This window comes from Patiria miniata, unplaced genomic scaffold (assembly GCF_015706575.1).
Source record: "Patiria miniata isolate m_02_andy unplaced genomic scaffold, ASM1570657v1 HiC_scaffold_16, whole genome shotgun sequence".
NCBI classification, from domain to species: Eukaryota; Metazoa; Echinodermata; class Asteroidea; order Valvatida; family Asterinidae; genus Patiria; species Patiria miniata.
Window position 1 is genome coordinate 12,150,040 of NW_024037054.1, and position 12,389 is coordinate 12,162,428.

A 12,389-nucleotide genomic window follows, 5' to 3' on the forward strand; every position below is an offset into this window, starting at 1 on the left:
GTTTCTTAATTTGCTTCTGATGTATTGAAAACGTTTGTGAAATATCATGAAGAATGATTGAGCAGTTAAGTTAACATATTTAATAAAGCTAACCAATTTCACGGTACTCGCAGCATGCAGCGCGCCAGTGATTATACCGGTGTGTTTGTGATAGCGCCCGCCCCCTATTTTATAGCTGACAGTTGCGCACGATCACCGCATTCGCCTTCTATCTTGCAGACAGTGTGGTCACCGTACCGTATTTTGTCTGCACTGTCACCGTGGCGGACAGTAACTCAAGAAATAATTGTATTATATTAAATTTCGTCTGTTGAGGCTCGTGTAAAGTTATAAGAGGTCTGCCAGATTTTGTCCGCGAAAAGCAGGGACTTCCGCGAATTCACGAACAGTCTCTGGGACAACTTTGTCACCAAGTTTGCGGACAAGATTGTCAACAAATCGCGGACAACTTTGTCCCCAAAAACTCGAACAACTTGATTTGTCCCCCAGTAAACGTTGTCCCCCATAATTATCATGGACCATTGTCCCCCAAGACTTGGAACAACTTTGTCCCCAAAGTCGCGGACAATTTTATCCCTGGACGACATATCTCGGACAATTTTGTCTCCTAAATCGTGGACAACTTTTGTTCCCAGTCGCGGAACAACTTTGTCCCCCGTTATATAGTCGCGGAAAACTTTGTTCCCCCATATCGCGGACCGATTGTGTCCCTCATACGCGGCAATATTGCCCCCCCCCCCGTAAAGTGAACTTTAATGCGACCATAGTTTTGGAAGTGCGCCCTCTACATGCCACGTATGGCCAGTCGTGCAAGCTGAATTTTATTTGCAACAAATACAATCCTAATGGAAGTCAACATGGATTTTTAACGTTTAAAACACTAGATTGTTACGATCATATTATATTTATAGCTCCACGGATTCTCACGCCATTCAAACTACTCATGCTACACATCGTGAAAACGAATTGCACGAAATTTCAATTTAATCCATTTTGTTTTTCTTGAGTAGTTCATCGGAAACGAGGTTGTTCTTTTTCTTCAATTGTGCAGCATCCGTGTTGATGCGTTGCCGAGACCACTATTTATGTGGCGCGCCCTCTATATTATAGTGGTCTCGATCTCCACCACCAAACCCGATTTCGGGCCAACAACTCAAGAAATACACGTTACATTAAAATGAATTTTCGTACACTCATTTGTCATGATGTTTGGCATCAAAAGATTTCATTTCAGAAAAAAAGTCAATTAATCAAGCTATTATGACCATAACAATACAGGATTTTATTTGCAACAAATACACTCCTCATGTAAGCCAACATGGATTTTAATGTTTAAAACACTAGATTGTTACGATCATATAGTATTTATAGCTCCACGGATTCTCACGCCATTCAAACTACTTATGCTACACATCGTGAAAACTAATTGCACGAAATTTCAATTTAATCCATTTTGTATTTCTTGAGTAGTTAATCGGAAACGAGGTTGTTCTTTTTCTTCAATTGTGCAGCATCCGTGTTGATGCGTTGCCGAGACCATTATTTATGTGGCGCGCCCTCTATATTATAGTGGTCTCGATCTCCACCACCAAACTCGATTTCGGGCCAACAACTCAAGAAATACACGTTACATTAAAATGAATTTTCGTACACTCATTTGTCATGATGTTTGGCATCAAAAGATTTCATTTCATAAAAAAAACATCAATTAATCAAGCTATTATGACCGTAACAATACAGGATTTTATTTGCAACAAATACAATCCTAATGGAAGTCAACATGGATTTTTAACGTTTAAAACACTAGATTGTTACGATCATATTGTATTGATAGCTCCACGGTTTCTCACGCCATTCAAACTACTTATGCTACACATCGTGAAAACTAATTGCACGAAATTTCAATTTAATCCATTTTGTATTTCCTGAGTAGTTCATCGGAAACGAGTTTGTTCTTTTTGTTCAGTTGTGCAGCATCCGTGTTGATGCGTTGTTGAGACCACTATTTATGTGGCGCGCCCTCTATTGAACAAAACTTAAAATAATCTACGGCGTGCGGATGTATGTCTTTACGGTGTGGCAGGTAATTCTGTCCCCCCCCCCGGTAAATGTGTCCCCCCCGGACAAATTTAAATGGGTAAGCCCATTGAAAAAAAGGGGATTTGAATGGAAAAAGGCAGTCTTTACAAAATATTGCCCCCCCCCCTCGCTGGCTATGCCTATGCTCTTTGAGGGGCCAATAACTCAAGAAATATCTGTTGTATGAAAATGCAATTTCGTCTGTTGATTGCTTGTGATGTTTCTACGACGACTGATATTCAAGAAGTATTGTTAAGCAAGAAATAGCGTCTTCATTTTTAATTCAACAAAAAAGGGGCCAATAACTCAAGAAGTATTTGTTGTATGAAATTGAAATTTCGGCTGTTGATAGAGTAGAGTAGAGTACATGTTTATTTCTATGCCTTCGAGTCGTAATGAATACAAATATATTTAATATTATATTCATTAAAATATACAATGTTATAGTACTAAAAAAAGAAGCATTTGGCTTATGGCTTCCAATTACTCGAAAGATTTCATTCACAAAGCCCCACTTCTGGGTCTATAGAGGCGGAGCGACATTAATTAGACCAAACACCCCCCCCCCCTTTTTAATCGAGGCCTGGGTGCTAAGGGTCGGCTTAAGGAGCTGGGGCCTACTGGGCTTCTTCCTAATAATGCAAAAAAAATGATGTGGAGCGGTTGGGAATATATCTTGCATTTTTACCTCAATTTGCAAAAGTGAGAACCCCGGATTTTCGTCTACAGCCTATTTCGGCAATAATAGCTCAGTGGTTAGTGTTGACGCCCTTCTTGTGGACTGGCTAATTAGTGCAATGAGTCCCCAATACGCTTATACCGACCAAGTAGAGGATCACATTCTATATATGGCTGTACAATTGAGGTTTGGTAGAAATGAAGGGTCCGGCTCCGTCTGACAAAATCCCCACAAAAGTTCCGGCTTTTTAGGGTTAGAATTGTACATCTGTGGTGGGAGGTACAGGTAAGCGGCCCCCGATATATGTATACTCATTATTATTTTGCACACCGTGGGGTCTCCACTAGACAAGCTCATGCTTTTTGGAGACCTCCATCCATACTGAATAATTGGAATGGTAAATAATTGTATATGTACATGTATGTGTTGGTAAAAATTAAAGATTTTGATTGATTGATGTACATATACTGATGTACAAGTGCTAAAAGTATGCCCATGAATCTGGAATAGCGCCCTCTGCTGAACAGAATTATATTTCCATGGTACCCATCTTTCTGTTGTGGTTTTTGCATACTGATGGGAAACCAGCTAAAAGCGTGCTATGCACATGTGCATTGTGTATTATGCTGATTTTGTGTATTTTCTGTCATGCGATCGTATTAACATTGGCAATGCTGGAAAATGAGTGCTATCACGATGAATTAGGGAACATTTTGGTGTTAGTTGGGGGCCGAAAGCCCTTCGACTGACCCACCGATCACCACTGGTGACAATCCAGTGGTCACCTATATTCCTGGGGCTGCATTTTGTACTGATGTGGAAACTTTAGGTAAACAGTTTGACGTGATAGAAGTTCATTTCAAAGCCAAGTCTGTCCCCGGCCCCGAACAACTAAACACTAACTTCTTTGGCAACATTATGGCGGATCCTGAAAATGAAAGTAGGCCCAGCAAAGGCAAATCAGCTACTAGAAGTGACGGATTATCACCCACTGATCTGATGACTGAGCAACTGGAAGCCTCAATAAGGTATTTCCCCCCCCCCCCAAAAAAACAGTGTGAATTTATAATTATAGGGCCTAGTACATAGATCTCCTTAAGTTATTCTTTAAAATTCACGTGCAAATTGGTGTTATTAAAGTAAAGGGGATCCCTACTGAGCTCCACAAGTATGACAAGCTCTGTTTTTTGGGGGATCCCCTTCCACTTATAATATTAGGTTATATCGTTAAAGAAAGAATGTAAAACTATATGCCAACATCTTTTATGTAATTTAATAAAGGTAGTGTATATTTTGCCGGAGGTAACGCCGGCAAACTAACGTTTACTAAAGGGCAAGGTTTCCCGGCGGCAATCCATATCAACAGAGGGCGCTGTACTCTTTAAGATAGGGCTGAATTATAACATGTATTAAATTCCCACCAAATTTTGTGTAGCACAGTTGGTGCAGTGGTTAAACAATAGCTCTAGTGAGTAGGATGTCCCGAGTTCGAATCCTGACCCCCGCCACAATTTTGAGGTTTTTTTTTCAATCCCCAAATAAATAAGAATATTCTTCTCTTATTATTTTAATATGTAACAAACATTTTATTGCAGAGTATTACTTTTTCTTTTTCAGATTTGTGGCTCTGGAGGATTTTTTTTAAAGGGAAATAAAGTCCGAAATTATAAAATGGTCTGATTCCCATCTTGTTAATACAAAAATACAACGATAATATTGGCATGGAGTCAGACTAAAATTTGTCACCGGAAAATGTTTAAGTACAAAAAAACAGTAACTGCGCATGTTCAGTGCATATCCGGCAAACTAACGTTTACTGAAGGTTTGCCGTCTCCGGCAAAATATCCACTGCCTTTAATAAATAGAAATGTTACTAGGCCTATATAAATTAGGCCTAATTATATGTTTTTTGAGATGTGTAATAACGAACGAATGAATACAAGGATCAAATTCAGGAATTACACAAAAAAATGTATGTTGAATGACACGGACTGTATTACTATTTTGCAATAAAAAAATTACATGAATGTCGGAGATGGTTAAGTCAGACACTTGTCTGATTGTGAACTAGAAGTCATCAGGATTGTTTGACAGGTTAAATTTGCATGAATGCTGAGTTTCTAGACATTTATTAACCCTAACTTGCTAACTCCCTATTAGTCTGAGTAACTTGGGCCCAACTTATCGCCTTTTTAACATTCGGACAACACATGGTCTGGCGATAGTAGGGTCCAAGCTAAACCGCATCAGTCGATTGACACAATTTTGTACTTGACCCCAAAACGCAACATTGCCTAACAAAAATATCAGATTTCACCCTCCAAATGGCTTACAAATTACTAGATACGCCACCTGAGGTACAAGTAGACATCGATGATTAAGATGGTTGTACTGAAGTTAACTTACGAGCCGGATGAAGAGTGAAATTTCCCTTTCAATTCCAAGAGCTCCCCTCGCGATCCTGAACACGTTAAATTTCCGACTTGTGTAAATGTTTGAACGATGCGATTTGGTCATCATGCCCAGCGTACATTCGATGGTCCCCGTATCCCAAGTGTGATTCCGTTACCGAGCCCAGTGCATCGATTATGATAATGAGAAGACTGGATCACGTTTGGATCACATTTTTAATCTGGATCACGTTTATAAACACAAGTGCATTTCGAACGGTAAAAGGGAGTCGGAAACTAGCCTTGAACTGGTTTCCCGCCCATAAAAGCTGCCCTAGTTCCCGACTCCCTATTATCATTCGAAATGTACAGATGACAGATTCGGCTACGCCATCACAACGGTCAAAATCAATCAAGTGACTGATAGTAAGATTGAAACTTTGCATGGTGGTAAATGTAGTGTAAATTAGTGAGGGTTTGCGGTAACACCATGTGGAAGAATCTCTCTTCAGAAGATGTGTGGTTCTGAAAAAAAAACTGGCTGGTTGTGAAACTCGACGCTCTGATCGTCAAGTGACTGTTTTTAACAGTTAAGAATTCCCTTGTTACAATGTAATTTAGATACTTGTAAAACCATGCTTTGACTGGAGGCGATTGATACATTGCCAGCTGTATCCACCAGACACCTCTTTTGTCTGTTGAGAGGATTTTCCTTTTGTTTTTCCTGTTATGTATACAAATTGCAGGGGAAGTAGAAGAAATTGTTGTATAGACCAGACACATGCCAGAAAATGATTCAGTCAATACCCGGGATAGTTGAAACCTTTTTGTTGTTGTGTTGGGCCCATAGAGCCAGCCTATTGTGCTCTGAATACTGACTTTGTACGGTTTCGATCCATTTCATAAAGTTTGTCCACTTCTCATCTATTATTACAGTGATACTGTTTAGTGTAAATTTTCATTGTAATTGTAAGGTAAATTATCTCATACCCGTATTGCAGCAGTATAACATTTTTGTCGTTGTAAAGCGCATTGAAATGCTATTTTGAAATGCGCTTTAAAAGTGTAATTAATTATTGATTATTTTTATTTGTTTCCATTAAAACATATAGCGCTTTAAAAGTTTAACCAAATATTTATTTTCATTAAAACATATTAATTGACATCGTTCACACCATCTTGCTAAATTTAACAGAAATTTATTTCGTTTGTAATCAACTTCAACGTAACGAGTATACAAATTAAGAACAGATCTTCATTAAAAATAAAATTGGAAAGTATGGCATTAAAACATAAACACTTTCAAACATAACATTATTAACTCAATAAATATTAGTAAACATTATAAGTCAATAAATAAAATAAATAAGATATAAAAACGAAGTCTTTTCTAATCTCTATTAAAAAAACCCACATAAACACCATTGCATACATTGCAAGAAAAACGAAGGTTCCATATTAAACAAAAAAGTTAAATCAAAAAGTATAAAAAGTTAATCGGATTCGTAAAAAAAACCCACAAAATTTAAAAGCCAGCATGTGAATTAAAAAGAAAATCGAGATTTTGAAAAAGCACGTATATATCAAGTTGTACAAATGACATACGATATGCCTAACCTATACTATACGCTATTAATATCTATTGGTTTAGCTTCACAGGTCACGGTTTCAAAAAGCTAAGCACGTTTAGTTTCATGACGTTCAAAACGATAAGCGTTTAGCAACAGTATTTACTGTACGCATCATAAAATAGCGCTCCACACAGCGGCAATAAAAGAAAACAACAAAATTAAAAGCCCCATTCTGCCCAATATAATTACACAATATCTTCACTTTATTAAGATCACCTATCAATATAATCTCTGAAACTAATGATTGAGTCATTGTTGGGTCCGAGTTGGTCGTGCTTGGGTCCGAGTTGGTAGTGGGTCCGAGTTGGTCGTGGGTCCGACTTGGTCGTGGGTCCGAGTTGGTCGTGGGTCCGAGTTGGTAGTGGGTCCGAGTTGGTAGTGGGTCCGAGTTGGCGTGGGTCCAAGTTGGCATGGGTCCGACTTGGCATGGGTCCGACTTGGTTTGGGTCCGAGTTGACCTGATACCCTTTGTACACGTACCGGTACATGCATGTACATTGTACATGTAGTTGCTAAGTACAGGCATAAACTTGTCCTACAAATGTAAGCAGAGGTTTGGACTCGGCTTGACAAGACAAGCCTGGTTTTATTATAATGTTGTGTTTGATTTGATATACATGTTGAACTTTATAATATAAAGAAATCTGTTAATTGCACAGTATGCTCAATGTGTACACAGCATTTCTAAAACACTGAATCAGACCCCCATCAATTTAACGAGAAAAGACAATCCCAAAGGGAAGATAGGGATGGTGCCAAAATACCCTGTAAAAAATATTCCAATTGAAATGGTATCGTTAGGAAGAAAACAGTTAAAAAAAGTGTGCCCGGGGGCACACTTTTTTTTTTAATGTGCTTTAGCAATGAATGGAGCCCATTTATGAGACGTGAAAAATGAAAATGTTTTCTCTCTGTTTTCTCAAAATGTATGGTTGCCACTCCCGGCACGCACCTTTCCAAATTTACAGGTTCACCGGAGCACCCCATCATCGGTACTTTTTTTTGTTGCTAAATATTGCGGTTAGACCTTAACATTACATGTACCTGCACACTTGCCTGATTCCATTCTATAATAGGTCACATGATGATCAGTCACATGATGACCAGTCACATGATGACAAAATGGCAGCCGTCAATTTGAATCCTGTAACATAAATATCGCGTCTGGTGAAATCAGAGTGCTGCCCGCACACCTTTCCGGTGACATTGGATCCGGTGAAATCAGATGCGTAAAAATAAAACATGTTTGATTTCATGCGGTCGCTCGGTGTACGGTCAGATCGGTCCGAATTTGGTGCACACCCCAAAAGGTGTGCGACAGGCTTTAGTTGTTCTACTTAAGATCTTGAGCAATTATGTTGCTTTAATAGGAAAAGAGCACATGAAGCAAATGATTCTATAAAGTACACATGTACCTCTGTTAAAGATCTTTGTTCAAAATCAACCAGAGATTGGGAAGATTTTGCAGGATTACATGTCAGTAAGAGGTGTACACAGATGAATATTTATGGGGTCTGATCTTCTTTATTGACAGTAAAAGTACAGTTAAAGAATGTGCTCCTCGTTTCCTGCTCAGTGGAGGATTTTTGTAGATCAAGGACTTTGTGGTTGGAGCATGACCCATAAGCACATTGACCCGGGTCTAGTGATTTCAAGAATTGTTTTGTGTCGAGTATCAAATTGAGGAAGGAGTTTTGCAAAATCGAGAGCCAGCTTGAGATTTTTCGGACTTATGTTTGAAATCAGACAGGAATCTGAGAGAAAGACATTATCAGTATAGAAAGAAATGCATGTTTCTGACCTTTCATCCAATTTCCAGACTTTTTTTTTTAATTGACAATCTCATGCCTATGTGAGAGAGTGAAACTTGCTTTAAAGACTGTTTGGGTACATACAGTCCATGTACATTGTACTTTTGGCTATCACTAGTTTTATTGGCTGGCCAGTCAGCGACTTAATAGTTGGGTGTGAATTCACACTGCTGTCGGGCTGAATTTCCATCGGCTGTGGGGTGAATTTTAAACAAAGGGGTCACCCCACACGTTTCAACCTTCAGGGCAGATGAACCGGTATATCATTTGTTGAACTTGACAGTTTAATCGTTTGTATTGTGTACATGAAGTATGAGCAGTTGCACTGCACAACAAAGGGTATACGAGTACATTTGTACTGTGGCTACATTATACTGGTTACATGCACTTCTCCAAAGCGATTTACAATGCCAAGACATATAATTTTATAACATTTTCCAGGAACAATACATGTAATCGTTCTATTTGTTTGCTGTAAAGATAATGGACACCATTTACAAACGTTCAAAAAAAAGAAATCGTCAAAATATCACAACTATTATTCATATCAGGCTTCCGGTGGTAAAAATTAATCAGCTTATTGTATACTTTCTTAAAAAGTACCCTGATGACTGCAATATTATGTCAGTTAAAGTACCCGGATGAGGACAATAGTATGTTTGATATTGTCCTCATCCGGCATTTTAACAAATTGCGCTGGTTCCCGCACAGTCAAGAGCGTAGAAACTCACAGTTGTCAACCAGTCAACAGAGCCCAGCGTGCGGTACCGTCACAAGCGCGCGCACCATGTAGGGTATGCGTGCATTTTTGTCAACAACCACAATGGCAGTTTCGAGCGACGCGAAATTTGCTTCAGTAAAAGCGAAGAATATTCAAATGAAACTTGAGAAATGAAGATAGAGTCCTGAAATTTCTTTCTTTTGGATCAGGTCAACGTAAATAATAATATTGGATGGCTTCTTTTCTGGGGATACAAGAATATATTGCACTCGCTATAACAATATTGCACTAGTCTTCGACTCGTGCAATATTGTTATAGCTCGTGCAATATATTCTTGTATCCCTTCAAAGCCATCCAATATTATATAAATATCCTACTTGATTGTAAGTGAATAATAGGATCAAGTATCCTGTGAAATCACTGCACCTACCATAGGATGCGGTCATTTTCGAGAAAAGAGGAATTGACCATCATTTCCTTGTGATGGTTAGGGCCAAACCATCGCGCTTTCAACGGTCCCTGTTCCTGTAAACAGAACAAAAATCCACGTTTATGTTATTGGACTCATTCAAGTACTTTTAGCGATGTTTAAAACCAACAGGAATGTTGTGGATAGATGGCAGGGTTTTCATTTTTTTGTAGGGAAATTTTGGGGTAAAATGATGTGCAGACGGCGAAACCCAACACGTAAATAAAAATGGCCCCGGGGATCACCGCGACGCAACATGAATGCACAAAAATGCATTGCCTCTCATAGCTTCTGCTGAAAATGCATTAATAAGGAAATTGCATTTTGTATCAAAAAGGTGATGCGATCAAGCTATATTTGTCTTTTGTCGGCCCTTATCAAATTGTGGTGTTTTTTTTTCATTTTTGAATACAGACCTATCTTTCAGTTTATATTTGGCGAAAACCCCATATGAATACGACCTTCCATTCAGAAGTTATGGGACTAAGAACACAGGCAGATCAGAAAGAAGAAAACAGAGAAATTAAACAGGGAAATCGACCATTCAAAAATGAAGTGTTTATATTAAGCAACAATAAACAGGCTTTGTTTCAGGTCATTGAATATTAACTCTTTAGCAAAAATGTAACATTTTAACTACTTTATCGTGAGTTTTTCTCAGAAAAAATAGTTGACATGAAGGAGGACATGTAGCCTTCCGATTTTACAAAAAAGTCGATTTTGAAATTTCCACCCTTACTGACCCATTTTGGGCTGTACCGGTATCTTAAAATCATAGTTGCTGACAAACAACTCATTTAGCTTGATCGCATCACAAATACTGTTCAAAATTGTAAACAAATAGGGTCATTAGAATGAAAAGAAGACTGCTTCAGGTTGCAGAAGTCATTTTGGAATGCGACTTGCGAGTGCACAATAAGCCCCGGCTGCCTTTCATGAAAGTCTTGCATGAAATGATTGTGCGTACAAGCCCCAGCCGCCGTCCATCACACATGAAAATCACGCGCTGAAAATTGACCGAAATAAGCCCCCTAAGTTTCCCATAAAAATAGCGCTCTATATAGCGTACCATACTACCATGTGACTATACTGCACATCATCTTGCCTCCATTTACAAAATGTTCATTTATAAACAACTTTACGAATTGTTAAAAAGCAATTTTTGTAAAGTAGGCCTATTTCATTTCTTTTGTTTGCTTTTTCTTGAAATTAAAACTTGAGTAGTTACATTTTATGGGAAACTTAGGGGGCTCATTTTTGGTCAATTTTACCGGACAGGCAAAATAGACGCGCATGTGCATGATCGACACAAAGCCTGTTTTCCGATAAATTTTGTCTAGGGTGCATTTACTGACGACGACATGGCATTTGGTCAATTTTTCTGTCAAATATTTTTAGTCAATTTTCGGGAACAGACAGACAAACAGGTAGACCGACCGACCAACCACCAAGTACAGTGTAACATGTAGAAACTCCTGCCAGAGCTTAAAAACACTTAAACGACCAAAAAGAAGAGGGGCCCGTAACTACACAAATTCCTTACACTCATCATGCAGGAAGGGATAGACTGTGTACCAATCCACCCATGGATCCAGTACAATGAACAACAGATACTTCAACCAACAGACGATTCAAATTTCTGGACAGGTCCTGACACGCACCCTTTATTTGTCTGCATAAGCTGAAACACCAAAGCCATGTCCAATTGTGCACGATTCTGAACAACGTGGGACAGCCAGTCATATGTGAATTGTACACAAAAACACTGCCAACAAGTTCAGACTCAGAGGCTGAAATATATACAAGTATGCATTTGTAGACCCAAAGTTTTAACAAAAACAACCTAAAGTAGCGCAATCAAGTTTGATCTGTCGTCTATTTTATCTTGAATGTAACGATTAACACTCTGTATAGTTTTCATAGCACTGTGTATTTCCGAAAATCAGTCAGTTGACTGATCGTTGGAAATCACCTACATTTCTTGATTGTTTCTAAATGACAGCAAGCCAGACAGAATAACTTCACAGGGTGTTTAGTACCAGTAGATCTTTAATCCAAATAAGGTTGTGTATAATAATTCGATAGGCTACTTTTAGGATGAAATGCAAATGATCCTGTTTATGCCTTTAACACACCATACTTAAAAAAAAAAAGTCCTTCTGTTTTACATGTTTTCCATGTACAAATACACATTTAATATTCTCTGACCTATAATTGCTGACCTGCAGATTGTAATCCACCCTGATCTTGTGTCAAGAGCATGCTGCTCTTCATTACAACAGTGTGTGCGTGTGCCTTCTGCCTACCCCATTACTGCATGGTTAATGCTTTTACATCCGTGCATGATTACATTATAGTTCAGTTTTACTCCCAGGGTCCTGCCTGTACAACATGTGTATGTGCCCCGCATGATGTAATGCATTATCTTGAATGCCCTATATTGCGCGGAAGATACATGTACCCCATTACTGCATCTGGCAAAAACTTTTACATCCGTAGGCTCTCTTTGATTACATTATGGTTTAGTTACTTCTTGCTCTATGGTTACTCCTAGGGTCCTAAAAAGCACAATGTGTATGTGCTCTACAATAATGTAGCATCATGAATT

The 12,389-nt window shown here is 38.7% G+C and overlaps 1 protein-coding gene across 1 annotated transcript in view; it reads left to right on the forward strand.

Annotated features, from left to right (window-relative positions):
- Positions 1-3,357: 3,357 nt before the first annotated feature.
- LOC119723026 (DNA-binding protein RFX7-like) overlaps positions 3,358-12,389 on the forward strand; it is a 30,765-nt gene continuing 21,733 nt past the window's right edge. The window contains exon 1 of the mRNA XM_038193505.1: positions 3,358-3,786. Within this exon, the coding sequence (XP_038049433.1) occupies positions 3,677-3,786 (110 nt within the window). The 5' untranslated portion in view covers positions 3,358-3,676. The remainder of the gene's footprint in view (positions 3,787-12,389) is intronic.